The 17809-nt window shown below is 39.4% G+C and overlaps 4 protein-coding genes across 13 annotated transcripts in view; 1 reads left to right on the top strand and 3 right to left on the bottom strand.

Annotated features, from left to right (window-relative positions):
* The window catches only part of arhgap39 (Rho GTPase activating protein 39), a 297080-nt gene that overhangs the window by 31459 nt on the left and 247812 nt on the right, over positions 1-17809 (bottom strand). The window lies entirely within an intron of this gene.
* Positions 1-17809, bottom strand: part of pycr3 (pyrroline-5-carboxylate reductase 3) — a 540655-nt gene that overhangs the window by 465230 nt on the left and 57616 nt on the right. The gene's annotated exons all lie outside the window — the stretch shown is intronic.
* The window catches only part of si:ch211-221n20.8, a 142362-nt gene that overhangs the window by 122423 nt on the left and 2130 nt on the right, over positions 1-17809 (bottom strand). For all 7 annotated transcript variants that reach the window (XR_015517388.1, XR_015517389.1, XR_015517390.1 and 4 more), the window contains exons 3-8: positions 16066-16126; positions 14970-15095; positions 8960-9100; positions 8513-8638; positions 6056-6178; positions 5761-5883 (exon numbers count right to left, since the gene is read on the bottom strand). Coding sequence is in view for 1 of the 7 variants with exons in the window: in NM_001424158.1 (NP_001411087.1) it covers positions 5761-5883; positions 6056-6178; positions 8513-8638; positions 8960-9100; positions 14970-15095; positions 16066-16126 (700 nt within the window). In the remaining 6 variants the exon portion in view is untranslated. The remainder of the gene's footprint in view (positions 1-5760; positions 5884-6055; positions 6179-8512; positions 8639-8959; positions 9101-14969; positions 15096-16065; positions 16127-17809) is intronic.
* LOC101885094 (uncharacterized) lies at positions 32-3488 on the top strand. Of its 3 annotated transcripts, XM_087298905.1 has the most exons (4): positions 32-1392; positions 1466-1950; positions 2223-2369; positions 2566-3488. In XM_087298905.1, the coding sequence occupies exons 2-4, from the start codon at positions 1908-1910 to the stop codon at positions 3453-3455; spliced, it is 1080 nt and encodes a 359-aa protein (XP_087155031.1). In that variant the 5' UTR covers positions 32-1392; positions 1466-1907; the 3' UTR covers positions 3456-3488. The 3 variants fall into 3 exon arrangements, with proteins under 3 accessions (XP_087155031.1, XP_087155029.1, XP_087155030.1); XM_087298903.1 differs by lacking the exon at positions 1466-1950 and having other exon boundaries at positions 32-251; XM_087298904.1 differs by having other exon boundaries at positions 32-1950.

The raw sequence follows: 17809 nt of genomic DNA, 5'->3' as shown, positions 1-17809 counted from the left end.
GCTAATTAGAACACACTCTTGAACGCGCGTCAGTTTGATTTGGTGTTCAGTGGTGTAGATGCTTTTTGACAGTCAGCGAACAGTCATGCGTTTTCAGTCAAAAATACAGCGTTTACAGCACGATATGGATTACAATATACTGGAGAGAATGATTACACGAGATTCACCAGAGTTCAGGAGCCGCGGTCGCGCTGGAGGAGCGTCCGAACAGAGAGCTTCATCTGCGGCCGTCGTGGAGAACCAGACAGCAGGTAAGAGCACAGCAGCACACCGGTGGAAATATACTGTATTATTTTATATATATGTAGTACATTTACTATAGGACATGAAGTAGACTTCCTGATGTAAATACTGCAGTGTTTTTGATATTTACTACAGTAAATCACAGTGATGTGGTAAATCTATTCTGTTATACACTTACTGTGGTAAAGTAGATAATATACTGTATGAACTACAAGACAAATTACGACAGAAATCTCAAATGTCAACATCAATGATGTTTATGTATATAAAATGATATAATATCATTATCCTAATTCATATTTTCACTAAATGTGAAGCACAATTATACAAATACACAGTTTTAATTAATAATGTGATCATATTTTACTCAATATTATATGTTTGAGAATGTAGAAGTTAAAATAAACAATAATAAAATATAAAACTTCATATTATGAAATATAAGTTGTATATTGAACAGCTCTACAGTATATATTACTACAGTAATTGTTCTTGTTATACTGTATGTGTGATAACTTTTACATTTTTGGTGTGGCTACAGTAAGGAGATACGGCTGTTGAGGGTGTTTTAGCCTTCATAACCTTTAATAAATGGAATGTTTTGGTGTATTTGATATTTCAGTGTGAATGCAGTCAGAATCAGTGTGTGTTAAAAAGATAAAAGACTAAACAATTTAACTCTGTCATAATTCACACTGAAACACGGCTCTTTTAAAATATCATGAGTTATTCACATTTATCAGTTCACTGCCGTTCTTTAGTATCGAATCACAATCAGTTTTATTGCCAAGTGTGCTTCACACACACAGGAATTTGTTTTGGCTACAGAAGCTTCTAGTGTATGTAAATTGACAACACAAAATCAATATGAAAAATAGATGATAAACATTAAACAGAGATGCAGTTAGTCCAAAAGATCTGAATGTTGAGTTGTATGTACAGATTTGTTATAAATATACAGGTTATAAGGTGCTGTGTACAAATGCGTATGAGAAAGTGTTGCATTGTATATTGTTATAAGTATAGTATGTAAGTGTAAATACTACAAACTAAATACTAGAGTAAATGCTGTAATATAATACAGTCTACTAGTTTACTGTAGCAACTTGTAAAATATACTACAGTAATAATTACTACAGTTTATTATTTGTATTATTTCCTGATTTGTAAGTCGCTTTGGATAAAAGCGTCGGCTAAATGACTAAATGTAAATGTAAATTATGCTGAAGATGTTTATTAATAGTACTATTATTATTGTACTGTAAAGCTGGTCTTATTGGCCACTAGGGGTGCTACAATACTGACTTAAATGATTTGGTTTGGTTTTAGGTCATGGATTCAGTTCAGTTTTTGATATGTTCAGTAAAAAAAAAAACACACATATATATATATAAAATGTAAAAAATGACAAGTAAAATAAAATACTGAATGAATACAATAAAGCAAAGATGATACTAAAATTAGCATAGGCTCATTCTGAAGACGTAGCTCTATATACATTACTGATAAATGATGTATCCAGAAGTACGTGTGGCTGCATTTTGTCTCTGAAAATAACGCTATGGTATGACGCCGTTCCTTTACGCGTCTACAAGCTGACCGCTTACCTCCGTGTGGACGGCTTTACTACTTTACGTCGGCAGACTTGTGATGCAGGGACCACGATGACGCGGTTCGAGTCCGGTGAAGAACGGTTCCAGAAAGCAGGTAATGTCTAACCCTACTCCAACTCTAAACCCAACCGTCACAGTAATGTAAAAACAGATCTGGATCTGGAGTCTTCAATATAAGTATAGCTGATTAACCATGTGGATGGATGATATAATCCTTCTGAGCCTACCAGTCAGCACAGAAGGCCCCTATAATAACGCTCATTAAATGAAGTGATAACATTCAAAGTGGGTGGTGATGTGCAGCCGCTGGTTGTTGTGCTACTGACCCGTTATCTGTACTTTCTAAATGTTTTTTCATTTTTTTAGAGATGCAAAGACGAGGACGGAGGAAGACAGGCGTTCTTTCATTCTTCCGGAAAATGGGAAGAGCTATCCATAAGCTTTGCTGTATGGATGCAGCAGCAACATCTATAGTGGACCACACTGACCCATCTGGTAGCGCTCGTGCTGTCGGTAAGCAGCGAAACAGAAGGATTAGGAAAGACATGAGTTGTGGTTTTAGCTGATTATAGTAATTGAAATGAAGCACAGATTAAAATATTGTAGAATTGTTTATTATTCTGCTTATTACATGGCTATAGGCATGTGCTATTAGTTGAATTGGTTGTTATCAGGGAATAACACCTTGTAATGTATTCTCTCTCTTCAGCCTCAGAATCGAGAGAACGGACTAGAAAGATCTACCTCAAGAAAGATTGCAGCAAAGTCATCTTGAGAATCGTCAAGGGCACCCCAGGGTCCCCGGATCCGTGTGGGGTCTGTGTTGTCTCCATTGACGTGGACCAACCTGGGATCTCCAGTGTGTCTGTTGACCCGGGACCTAATGGATTCTACTCGGATTCTTTTAGTCCGGGTCCACCTGGAGTCCTCCGCTTGTCCCTCGTCCTATGTCCATCTGGGGTGTTCAGTGTGTCTCTTAATGCTCGTCCATCTCGAGGCTGCAGGGTGTCTGTTGATCCCGGTTCGTCTGGGTTCTTCAGTGTGTCCTCTTATCCGGGTGCGTCTCGGGACTTCAGTGTATCTGGTAACCCGGATGCCTCTGGAGGCTGCAGGCTGTCTGTGGATACGGGTCTGTTTGGGGGCTGCGCAGTGTCTGCTGCTCCGGGTCCGTCTGATTGCGGCATGTCTGCTGCTCCGGGTCCGTCTGATTGCGGCATGTCAGCTGCTCCGGGTCCGTCTGATTGCAGCATGGCTGCTGATCCGGGTTCGTCTGATTGCAGCATGGCTGCTGATCCGGGTCCGTCTGATTGCGGCATGTCTGCTTATCCGGGTCCGTCTGGTTGCACCAAGCCTGCTGCTCCGGGACCGTCTGGTTGCACTATTCCTGCTGATCCGGGTCCGTCTGGTTGCACAACGTCTGCTGCTCCGGGTCCGGCTCCTCACTGGTGGATCAGCAGTTCCAGCCCGCCAAGCAACAGAACCAATCAGATGGCGGTGATCCAGTATTCAGAAGGCTTCATAACGCCGGCAGACCTGACTCTCTATGTGTTGTGTGTTGTTGTAATTCTTTTATTGCATGTAGTGTTTGTCTGCATCTGAACTGTAATAAATTGTGTTTGAATACACTTGAAACTGTGGTACAAAGCTCTTTTATTATGTGTGTTGATGATTTTATTTGTATTTTTATGTGTTTTGTGCTCTGGACATGCGTAATTCTCCTAATACTTTTTAAAATATATTGTATTTATTCAGCCTCATCACATAGTGGCAAGCTTAGTGCAGCGTCACACATCTTAAAGCATAAATAACAAGGAAAATATTAGAGATAATATGAACACAGACATAAAATAAGGAAATAATCATGTAGAAATATTAATAAAAACATATTAATGATTATTAATTTTATGACTTATTATGACGTATCTATCTATCTATCTATCCATCCATCCATCCATCCATCCATCTATCTATCTATCTATGTCTATCCAGCTTTTCATCCACTTATCTGTTTATCTATTCATCCATGAATCTATCAATCTATTATTTTATCTATTTTTATGTCCACATATATATCACAAAAATAATAATAAATATACAATTTATTATATAAACATACAGTCATGAGTAAAATGTCATAATGCAATAATTATCTTTCTAAAATTAGATAATATTTATTGACAGTTGTCTAAAGAGCTCACTATCAACTCACAACAGCAGATTTGATTATAATAATCCCATAATCATTAGTACTGCTAACTTATTGCACTTAAAATACCTGCTGTATGATTAACATGTTAATGGCAGGAGAGAACAAGCACATTTATCAGGCTTATACTATTACAAATCAATTAATAAATCAATAAAGAATACCCAGTTATACTGACACACCAGTTACACATCCCAGATCGAGGACTAGTCAAGCAGATTATATGGATAAACCGGTGATGTGAAGTGCCATCAGCTTTCAGTGGATTTTTCACATATTTCTGAAAGTCATTTCTCTTATATTTTGATTAGGAACCTGTCCAGATGATCCAGATCTGGATTGTTGTGCTGTACATTTGTTTGGTGCTGGTTTGATTTGATGGGTAGCTTATTTTCTCTCAATCTTTAAGTTATAAATATGACACTGCTGCTTCAATTTGTTGAAAAACATGAACAAAACACACACTTTCACATTCAGTACGTGACGAAGACTGTGGAAAACACTGCAGAGGCTGTACGTTTGGTCTGTAATCAGCAAATTAAGAGGTACTGCTAAGAGTAAACGATTGTCTGTATATTTATTGAACACTATTCTACATTGTAAGAAAACACTCCAGGATTGCATTTAATTTCTGTAAAGATTTCCTTTTTCATCTCTGCATCATCGACGTGTACTCATCATCATATACTCGCATACTATGATGTCAGCTTGTAACTCACTGTCATGCATTTAATGGTTTCCCCCATTAAAGTGTGTGTTAACCGTGTGTTGTGTGCTCTGGACATGCGTAATTCTCCTAATACTTTTTAAAATATATTGTATTTATTCAGCCTCATCACATAGTGTCAAGCTTAGTGCAGCGTCACACATCTTAAAGCATACAAAACAAGGAAAATATTAGAGATAATATGAACACAGACATAAAATAAGGCAGTGGCGCAGTGGGTAGCACGTTCGCCTCACAGCAAGAAGGTCGCTGGGTCGCTGGTTCGAACCTTGGCTCAGTTGGCGTTTCTGTGTGGAGTTTGCATGTTCTCCCTGCCTTCGCGTGGGTTTCCTCCGGGTGCTCCGGTTTCCCCCACTGTCCAAAGACATGCGGTACAGGTGAATTGGGTAGGCTAAAATTGTCTGTAGTGTATGAGAGTGAGTGTGAATGTGTGTGTGGATGTTTCCTAGAGATAGGTTGCGGCTGGAAGGGCATCCACTGCGTAAAAACTTGCTGGATAAGTTGGCGGTTCATTCCGCTGTGGCGACCCCGCATTAATAAAGGGACTAAGCCGACAAGAAAAGGAATGTATTATGACTTATTATGCCACTTTATACAAGATGTAAAATAAGTCTCTTATGTCTCTTTTCTACACCATCATCCTTACTATCATCACTGTCATCACTACCATCAAAATCACTACCATCATCATCATCATCACATCACACCATTAACATCATCATCAACATCCTACTCATCACCACCATGACCATCCTCATCGTCAAGATCACTACAATGACTATCCTCGTCACCTTCATCGCAACCACCATCATCATCATCACCGTCATCACTATCATCATCATCATCATGACCATTATAGCTACCATCACAATTATCCCCATCGCCCTCATCATCACCATCATTGCTATCATCACCTTCATCATCATCATGATTCAGACAGGATGGATGTGTAATCTGGATGTCAGACTGACCGTAGCAGGCGTGTCCGTCTCCGCTGTATCCCTGATGACACTGGCAGAAGTATGAGCCCATGATGTTCCCACAGCGAGCGTTGACGTCACAGCCGTGATCCCCGGACAAGCACTCATTTATGTCTGTGAGCAAACCAGAAATCGGATTCAGTGTTTTCCTCAGGACTCAGCACATGTGGGTGTTCACGCTTTTGACATTGACGTAATCAAACAATGTTTACAAATTTCTGTAACAGCTTTTCTCAAACCATTTTCATCGAATGTTTACATGCACGTCTGCGTGTGTGTTACTCACCTGTGCAGTGTGTGCCATTGCCACGGTAACCACGCTGACACACACACCTGTAACTGCCTAGTGTGTTTTCACAGTCTCCTCGACCGTCACACAGGTGTGGCTGCTCCACACACTCATCCACATCTGCGTGCACATCATGCAGGGTGAACATAGTTTAGATGCTACCTTAACATGTAAGAAAGCCTATACAAAGCACCAGACAGACAGACAGACAGACAGACGGACGGACGGACGGACGGACGGACGGACGGACGGACGGACGGACGGACGGACGGACGGACGGACGGACGGACGGACGGACGGACGGACGGACGGACGGACAGACAGACAGACAGACAGACAGACAGACAGACAGACAGACAGACAGACAGACAGACAGACAGACAGACAGACAGACAGACAGACAGATAGATAGATAGATAGATAGATAGATAGATAGATAGATAGATAGATAGATAGATAGATAGATAGATAGATAGATAGATAGATAGATTGGATGGATGGATAGATAGATAGATAAATAGAGATGGATGGATGGATGTATGGATAGATAGATAGATAGACAGACAGACAGACAGACAGACAGACAGACATACGGATAGATAGATAGATAGATAGATAGATAGATAGATAGATAGATAGATAGATAGATAGATAGATAGATAGATAGATAGATAGATAGATAGATAGATAGATAGATAGATTGGATGGATGGATAGATAGATAGATAAATAGAGATGGATGGATGGATGTATGGATAGATAGATAGATAGATAGACAGACAGACAGACAGACAGACATACGGATAGATAGATAGATAGATAGATAGATAGATAGATAGATAGACAGATAGATAGATAGATAGATAGATAGAGATGGATGGATGGATGGATAGATAGAGATGGATGGATGGATGGATAGACAGACAGACAGACATACATACGGATAGATAGATAGATAGATAGATAGATAGATAGATAGATAGATAGAGATGGATGGATGGATGGATGGATGGATGGATGGATGGATGGATGGATGGATGGATGGATGGATAGATAGAAAGACAGACAGACAGACAGACATACGGATAGATGGATAGATAGATAGAAAGATAGATAGATAGATAGATAGACAGACAGACAGACAGACAGACAGACATACGGATAGATAGATAGATAGATAGACAGACAGATAGACAGACAGACATACGGATAGATAGATAGATAGATAGATAGATAGATAGATAGATAGATAGATAGATAGATAGATAGATAGATAGATAGATAGGGATGGATGGATGGATGGATGGATGGATGGATGGATGGATGAATGGATAGATAGATAGATAAATAGAGATGGACGGACGGACGGACGGACGGACGGACGGACGGACGGACGGACAGACAGACAGATAGATAGATAGATAGACAGACAGACAGACAGACAGACAGACAGACATACGGATAGATAGATAGATAGATAGATAGATAGATAGATAGATAGATAGATAGATAGATAGATAGATAGATAGATAGATAGATAGATAGATAGATAGATAAATAGAGACGGACGGACGGACGGACGGACGGACGGACGGACGGACGGACGGACAGACAGACAGACAGATAGATAGATAGATAGATTGGATGGATGGATAGATAGATAGATAAATAGAGATGGATGGATGGATGTATGGATAGATAGATAGATAGATAGACAGACAGACAGACAGACAGACAGACATACGGATAGATAGATAGATAGATAGATAGATAGATAGATAGATAGATAGATAGATAGATAGATAGATAGATAGAGATGGATGGATGGATGGATGGATAGATAGAGATGGATGGATGGATGGATGGATAGACAGACAGACAGACAGACAGACATACATACGGATAGATAGATAGATAGATAGATAGATAGATAGATAGATAGATAGATAGATAGATAGATAGAGATGGATGGATGGATGGATGGATGATGGATGGATGGATGGATGGATGGATGGATAGAAAGACAGACAGACAGACAGACATACGGATAGATAGATAGATAGATAGATAGATAGATAGACAGACAGACAGACAGACAGACAGACAGACAGACAGACATACGGATAGATAGATAGATAGACAGACAGACAGATAGACAGACAGACAAACATACGGATAGATAGATAGATAAATAGAGATGGACGGACGGACGGACGGACGGACGGACGGACGGACGGACGGACAGACAGACAGATAGATAGATAGACAGACAGACAGACAGACAGACAGACAGACATACGGATAGATAGATAGATAGATAGATAGATAGATAGATAGATAGATAGATAGGGATGGATGGATAGACAGACAGACAGATAGATAGATAGACAGACAGACAGATAGATAGATAGATAGATAGACAGACAGACAGACGGAAAGACAGAGGGATTCCCACCGACACACGCCGTTCGCTCCTCTCTGAATCCATCCAGACACACACACGTGTAGCTTCCGGCTGTGTTCACACACACGTTCCCCAGCTCCCTCCGGCAGCGCTCCTCAAAATTACACTCGTCAATGTCTGTGGAGACAGAAGAGTGTGTGAACATTCTGCTCAATCTCACACCACGACCAAACTACAGAAACACAAAAAACACACTACACACACATACGTACAAACACACACACACACACACACATATATATATAGCCTAAAGAGGACACGTTACTGAACTTATACACAAATACACAAAACACAAAAATACACAGACACACACTCACAAATACACAAAAGTACACATACATAAACGCACACACGCATGCATACAAACTCGCACAAAAATACACAGACAGACAAATACACAAAAACACACACACACTCATACACACACACAGAACGCACCGACACAGTTCTGGCCATCGAGCGCCAGCACGAACCCCTCTGGACAGGAGCAGCTGAAAGATCCCGGTGTGTTTTTACACTCGGCTCCACTTCCACATGCCTGCAGACCTGTCACTGAGGCCAACACACACTCATCCACATCTACAACACACGGACACATGCACACACACACGTTTGTTTTTGTGAAAAGTGGGGACATTACATAGACTTCCATTCATTTTATCAGTCCAAACCGTATATAGTATTGCCCTCACCCCACCCCACCCCTAAACCCAACCATCGCAGGAGTCTGTGTGCAGCTTTACTCTCTGATTAAACTCATCCTGCAGGATTCATAAGCATTTTGAGAAACGAGGACGTCACCAATGTCCTTATATTTCACCTCCTTTTTGTTAACCTGTGTCATACCCATGTCATTATACAGATTTATGTCCTGATATGTCACAAAATAATAAAGCCCTTTTATTATCAATCATCAAGTTCTTACACCACGAGGAGCTAACGAATATTTCACAAATGATCTGCCACCAGTCGGTTATCTGGAGACTAACTACACTTCCTAAATTCAGTTGTTAATTGGCTATTTAACTATAACAAATCTTGATATACATCAAATCTTTTATGCAGACATAAAGCGGGGGGAAATAAGCATTGAGCATGTTGTCATGTTTTTTCCTGGCAATACTATCTCTAAAGGAGCTATCGACGTGGAATTGAAGCAGATTTACGAGAATACAAACATAAAAATGAAATGAAACAAATATTGATGCATCTGTGGGTCTCGTCTGTCAAATCTGAGCTTTATTTTGCATTCTCTATTGGATTCGAGTCAGGTAATTGGCTGGGCCATTCTACAGCTTGATTTTCTTTCATCTGAGAGTCTCCTTGGCTGTGTTTTGGATCATTGTCTTGCTGAAATGTCCACCCTGGGTTCATCTTCATCCTCCTGCTGATGTAGATGTTGGACTGAAGCAGCTGATATTCATTTACACTGAGAAAGGGCAGAGGCTAAAATAATAAACCTGACCTTGCTAGCTGCTGCTTGGTTGGATCGTATTTTTGTCTGTTTGTTCTTCGTCGTCCACTGCATCACTTCCTCTTTTTTTTTTCACTTTTATTATTAATATCACAACTATTTGGCCGTTTAAAGAAACTTCTCGCACTCAGCTGCTGTGACTTTTTGCAACTGTACACAGCGGTGACAAAGAGGAGGCAAAACAAGGGCAATCGCCATCATCTGGACAGGAGTGGGAATTACAGTTAGCTACAAAATACAATAGATCACCCTCAGCATAATCCATCAAACTGACGGATCACCTTCAGATTTTTCCATCACTGCTGAAACAAGTCTGTCAATGATGGAAAATATTCAGTTAACGCGACCTCTGATATATATATATATATATATCTATCTCTCTCTCTCTCTCTCTCTCTCTCTCTCTCTATATTTATATGTCAAGTTTTTAGTTTAACTTAGTTCACTAAACATACACATTTGTATCTCAAACAAAAAAATAATAAGCAACGCATGGACATTGTAACGGGGGTCCTACCTTAAACTTCAAGTAGGCAATGTTTTACTTTTTGTTCGCGTGCCAGACTAAATAAAACGGTCAATATTACCAATTTAATTTTAGCCAGAGAGCTATAAGCCATGGACTACAACTATACTAAACATAACCAACAAAATGCACTATAACAGTCTCCGGCATCATCTGGGCCCGGTTTTTCAAAAGATTTAATCCGGATAAAATTGATCCGGATTTAGTAATCCTGTTTTTGCAATGCGTGATCACGTAATCCAGCTTACTTTTTGAGCCAGTTTTTCAAAGCAACATTACCAGTGTTAATTTACCAGTGCTCAATCACAATGTAGATGGATAGATAGACCTATGTAAAGAGCAACAAGTAGAACAGCCAGTGTGGGGTCAATATAACTTTATTTTTATTTGAAATGAAAACCAAGAAAATTTTATAAATAATAATTATAATAATAAATAATAAAAGCAAGAAAAAACCCCACCCCATCCTCTTCCAGCAGTCCGCTCATCTGAGATCTGCAACACTGTACATTGAGGATATTTATAATAAGTTTCAAATATAGATGTATTGAATAAAAAAAAAGACAATGTTGAAACCTCCACAATAATGTCAGACTTCCTCATCTGATGTGGAGGGAGCAGCTTGTCTGAGCGTATTCTTTAGGAGGCAGATCTCAAGTGTGGTCTTGGTTTGCTGCAGTTTGGTCAGAGTCAGCTGTTCCTCTGCCAGATGAAGCTGAACTTCTGTCTCTTTTTGCAATTGTTGAAAGTGATTTACAAAATCAGGTATTGCCATTCTTTGTTATTCTGTAATCATTGCATACATCACTAATAAATATTCTAAACACAAAAATATTTTCCATTGTGATGAATATATATATCAATTAGTAACAGAATACAATGTATTGTTTTTGGTCAATTTTGACAGCTGTTTGGGGGATTATTTTATGAGGCCAAACTCTTTCTATTTTGCTGTAGGCCTATACTGAAAGGCTGAATACGTTAAAGGGCCATGAAACCCCCTCGTTTCAGCAGGGTGTTTTCACACCTCTACTTTGGAAAAAGTCAGAAAAGTGGGCGTGTCCAGCTCTGTTTAGGGGGGAGTGTCGGAGGAAGAAAAGAGGCTTGGTGTGGGAGTGTCTATTTGGGCGCGCTGAATTTCAGAGTCAAAACACACACCCACAGCGGACAATGTGACTGTGTTTACATGGACATCTGTAGTCGAATTATTTGCCAGATTATTAAATGGTGGACTTTAACTGCAGTTTGGCTCTTTCATTCAGGGAATTCATTAATGTCCCTCCCAACAAACGAGAAATTTGATTCGAGGAGCTGCTCTAAGCGTGTATTTTTCATGCAATGTTTGATACCGCACGGCGAATGAGAGAAAAAAAAACTCTGCATTTCCCGGAAACTTAGATGCACACGGCAGGTAGCGTCAGAAAGCCGCGTGTGTTATTCCGGTCACAAAATCCAACACGAGGTTATAGTTTGGTTGTAACTGTTAGTGCTAACTATTGCACTCGGTGCAATAGTTTGTTTGATACGAATAAAATACGAACTGAATAAACAAAGAGCACTGGTCACTCACTTACCAAATCTGTAGAGACAGGACAATCACCAGCAACTAGAGCCGCGTCTTTATTAAGAGGAGACTACAAGCGAATCCGGATCTCAGCGTTTGCAGATGAGAACAGCTCTCAGGTAAACAATAATCCTCCTTAGACACGTAAGTTATTGTTGTCGAGCGTCGCGTACACTGTTAATCCACACGTGACTCCAGCTGAGCTCTCACAGAGAGAAAATGAAAACGAAACTTAACTGCAGCAAACTATAAGAGCAACACTTCACGCTTGTTTTGCCAACACAACGTGGCGTCTTTGCCGTCTACACTGTGACAGTAATGAATATTAATGAAGTTGCACAATAGAGCGCGCTGATTGGTTTGACCCAAGCTTTACTCATGCATTAATGCATCACACTGTAAGACGTAATAAGACTCACTCTGGCACAGACGTCCAGTCTGCACGCTGGAATACACGCTATGATCTCATGACCGTGACGCAGCTTCAAAAATTTGTTTCAAACAGGAAGTACGAATTTGCTTGAAATAACGCAAAAACAACCAATTTACACTTTTTAGTGAAATATAGGTGTCCTGATAGTGTTTTTAGCAGTGTGGGACACATATACCACTGTCAACAGCTCAACACATGTGTTTTGGTGTTTCGTGACCCTTTAAAGCCTATACTCACTATAGCCTGACAGATGAACAAATAAAATTAAAACCTTATGAATAAATAGTATATCTCGTAAGATACTGCATGATCCAAATATAGTTTTATTCAATAATTTTTTTAAGTTTTCATTACATTTTGGGCATGAAATCCACGCTAAATCCACCCTTCTGATGGGATCAGTTTAATCCAGGTTTTTTGGATCAAAGTGATCCAAATACTACAAAAAAGGTCTGAAAAACCCAAACTTAAGGTTTGATATGGATCAAAACCAAGATTGGATTACGTGATCTAATCCGATTATGTAATCCGTTTTTTCTTTTTAAAAACCCATTTTCAAGATTTGCTCCAATCCCTTATCCAAAATCCTAGTGGATTACTTTTGAAAAACCGGGCCCTGGTGGATTACTTTTGAAAAACCGGGCCCTGGTGGATTACTTTTGAAAAACCGGGCCCTGGTGGATTACTTTTGAAAAACCGGGCCCTGGTTATTATGGAGCCGTTTTGACAGGAGCAGTGATGTTTATGGCGCATCCAAGCAATTATATCTCAGGATTCATTTTATTTGTCTTACAAATGCTACAAACAAAAACACGGTCTGTTTCCTCGCTACTCCTGCCAGCTGATCACCCATCACCTGCGTGCCCTTACGTAAGCAGGCGAGCTGACCAGACATGAAGGTGGAGTAAATCCATATCATTAAACCACTCGATCCCTGACACAGAATAATACTTTATAATATTATTAATCCTAATCAATCATGCAACAAATGAACTAATAAATTAAAAATATCACAAATGACTCCAACATACACAAAAGATGCACACAAATTCACCAAATGAGTACGTATTGAAATATTTATATTTTCCATCACTGAAATGTCACAACCAAAATTAAAAATAAACAGTTTTATGAATATATCATGATCAATTTATACCACACCCAAAGAAAATGTACCCACTGAAATAATAATAATAATAATAATTGGCTCGTTTGACTCATGCTAGCAAACAGAACTTCCTATATGCTACACATGCTAGCAGTGACTAGCTACATGCTAATATTTACTAGCCAAGTACTGTAACTTGCTTGAAATGCTTACTAAGTATAAACATTTGATCAACCATGTATGTGAGGCTTGCCTAGTAACCACCCAGGTTACCCTAGCAACTTCCTAGCAACCACCCAAATTACCCTAGCGACCACCTAGCAACCACCTAGCAATGGCCTAGTAATGCCTTAGTAAGTGCCTAGCGACCACTCAGGACACCCTAGCAACCGCCTAGCAACGCCTTAGCAACCACTCAGAACACCCTAGCAACCGCCTAGCAACCACTTAGGACGCCTAGCAACACCTTAGCAACCACCTAGCAACCACTTAGGACCCCTTAGCAACCGCCTAGCAACACCTTAGCAACCACTCAGAACACCCTAGCAACTGCCTAGCAACACCTTAGCAACCACCTAGCAACCACTTAGGACACCTTAGCAACCGCCTAGCAACACCTTTGCAACCACTCAGAACACCCTAGCAACTGGCTAGCAACACCTTAGCAACCACTTACCAACCACTCAGAACACCCTAGCAACCGCCTAGCAATGCCTTAGCAGCTACCTAGCAACCACTCAGAACACCCTAGCAACTGCCTAGCAATGCTTAAGAAACCACTCAGAACACCATAACAACCACCTAGCAACAGCCTAGCAACCACCTAGCAACTGCTTAGGACAACCTTAGCAACCACCTAGCAACCACTCAGAACACCCTAGCAACTGCCTAGCAACACCTTAGCAACCATCTTGCAACTGCTCAGAGCACCCTAGCGCTGTTGCTAGCATCATGCTAGCTACATGCTAATCATGTTAGCATGATGCCAGAACCTCGATTAGCATGTTGTTGCTTTTTGGCCAGTACGGTGATGCATTTTACCCCATCGATTTGCCACGCAAACCCCATTCACATTTTCTTTAGGAAATGTACAATTCTACTACATGAAGGACAACCAGGGAGCATGTCATCAGTATACAAAAACAAACCCCAAAAAATTTACACCCCTCACAATCATTGGCTCTCCCCGATTGCCACAACATTTAAAGACAAACAAAAACCTTTGTACACTTATCCAAAACTTTACCCTTTTAAAGAGCATCTGTTGTGTACTTTGATGCAGTAAAAACTCTATGATGACAATAAAAGATGATCAGAAAGACAGCAGATGATCAGATGCTGACCTGTGCAGCCGTCGGTGCTCATCAGGAAACCCCGGTGGCAGCGGCACACGAATGACCCAGGTGTGTTTGTGCAGTTGGCATGGAAACCGCAGGGCCCTGGGTCACCCAGACGACACTCATCGATATCTGCGAGATTTCAAACAGCATTTCAGTCAGTTATTAATATGCATTCATTCATTTTATTTTCAGCTTAGTCCCTTTATTAATCAGGGGTCGCCACAGCGGAGTGAACCGCCAACTTATCCAGCACACGTTTTACGTAGCGGATGCCCTTCCAGCTGCAGCCCATCTCTGGAAAACATCCACTCATTCACAAACGTACACTGCAGACAATTTTAGCTTACCCAAAGTCCCCTGTACCACATGTTTTTGGACTGTGGGGGAAACCGGAGCACCCGGAGGAAACCCATACGAACGCAGGGAGAACATGCAAACTCCACACAGAAATGCCAACTCACCCAGCCGAGGCTCAAACCAGTAACCTTCTTGCTGCCAGGCGATCGTGTTACCCATTGTGCCACCGTGACGCCTATTTATTAATATTCATTATTATAATCTATGCAAATTATATAAGATATTCATCTAACGTTTACTAATAATGAAGATCTGAATGTGTGTGTGTGTGTGTGTGTGTGTAAGCCTTCGAGAGTGGCCAAAAGCCCTTACAAATATAGCAACACTAAAACATATAATAAAATAAATACATATAGAGTGACTCTGTGGTTAGCACTGTGGCCTCACAGTAAGAAGGTCGCTGGTTCGAGTCCCGGCTGGGTCAGTTGGCATTTCTGTTTGAAGTTTGCATGTTCTCCCCCACAGTCCAAACACATGTGCTATAGGGGAACTGATGAACTAAATTGGCCGTAGTCTATGAGTGTGTGTGTGAATGAGTGCGTATGAGTGTTTCCCAGTACTGGGTTGCAGCTGGAAGGGCATCCGCTGTGTAAAACATATGCTGGAATAGATGGCGGTTCATTCCGCTGTGGCGACCCTGATTAATAAAGAGACTAAGCTGAAGAAAAATTAATGAAGTACATGCAGATACAGTAGCTGTACAAGTGTGTGTGTGTGTGTGTGTGTGTGTGTGTGTTTTGACCTGGTAATGAAGCTTTGTTTGTAGTATCACTCATATTGCTGGCAATGAATGTAACTTCATTCTAAAAGCAAACACACATCATAGACAAAACATTTAATAATAAACCTAATACACAATAAAAGACTTTTAAATCACGTCTTAAGACCCATCTTTTTAAGCAGGCTTTTACTTAACAATTTTTATATCATGTTTTTATTACGTTCTTTTATATTCGCTATTGTGTTTTAACTTGTTTGGTCAATGATTGCTTATAGTAATGTTTAATTTGTTTAGCATGTCTGCTGATGCTTATTGTAAGGCAACCTTGGGTGTCTAGAAAGGCGCCATTTACAAATAAAAGGAATTATTATTAAAACACAATGGGCCCTATCATACACCCGGCGCAGTGTGGCGCAAGGCGTGGCGCAATAGTCTTTTGGTAGTTTCAGCTTGGCGCAAGAGTGGTTTTGAGGCGTTGTGCTACGCTGTTTAAATAGCAAATGCATTAGCGCTCATTTGTGCGCCCATCGGCGTTCTGCTCTAAAAAGGAAGGCGTTCTGAGGCGGACCGCTGGCGCGTTGCTATTTTAAGAAACTATAATAGATTTTTCAATAGACCAAAACAAACCCGGTCTAAACTCCAGCGCAGAGTTGCGCCTCGCTTACACACTGCTTAATACACACAAGAGAGCAATAGACAAATATCTTTACATATGAAAAAAATGTAAATATTAAGGATATATATAGGATATAATAAGAATAGATATAGAATATAAATATAAAGGATTAAAATATTACAAAACATTATTTTCTAGCCTACATAAATATGAAAAATCACTGCTTTTATGTCTTCTTCATCTCGGGAGGCTTTTTCAGTTCATTCATAACAATTTGCTTTTGTATAATGTTATTATTATTAGCAGTATTATTTATTATATCCATATTTATATTTGTTTTATTAAAAACAAGCTTAGATTTGTCCACCTGTCAGGTTTTAGATCATATGGGGCACAGCATGTGTTTTAGGATATAACTCAGGTTTTTGAGCACATTTTGTTATTATTGTTCATTTATTCGTTTGCTGGAAATTAGAACTGAATTTAGAAATAGTTTTGAAACACATATATTACATAATGTATACATACTCACTGTGTACAAAAAGATCGTGATGGTTTATTGTTGGTATGTTGTTTACATGAAGAAATCTGTGTTACAAGTTAAATAAATTCTAATAAACAGTTATATTTTGAATTTAAATAGTTTTTGTCTTGCGTTTACATTAATCTTACATTTGAATGTAAGATTAATCGCGATAATTTTTTTTTCAAAAAGTGTGATTAATTAGTTAATTTTTTTAAAATCGATTGACAGCACTAATATAAATATGATATCTACATATTATATAAATAGACACACATATGAATTTACTATGATTTTTATTTAAAAATTATACTTTTTCTAGAATACAAATTATATATAAATGCAAATGTTTTGGTTTTGTATTTTTTTACAATTTTAAATTTATGTATAAATTCACACTATACACAGCGAGTATACATACATTATGTAAATACAAACTTTTATTTTGGATGTGATTAATCATGATTAATAATTTGACAGCACTAGTTTAGATATTAAGATCATGCAGAATATTTACTTTATAAATAGTTACTTTAAAAATGCTAATTACTTTAATATAAGTTAGTATAAATAAACTAATAAACAACCAAAATCTTAATATTACAAGGGATTTGCTACTTAAGCTG

This window comes from Danio rerio, chromosome 20, assembly GCF_052040795.2.
Source record: "Danio rerio strain M-AB ecotype USA chromosome 20, GRCz13ab, whole genome shotgun sequence".
NCBI classification, from domain to species: Eukaryota; Metazoa; Chordata; class Actinopteri; order Cypriniformes; family Danionidae; genus Danio; species Danio rerio.
Note: the sequence above shows the minus strand (reverse complement) of the source record. Positions and strands in the feature narration are given on the sequence as shown.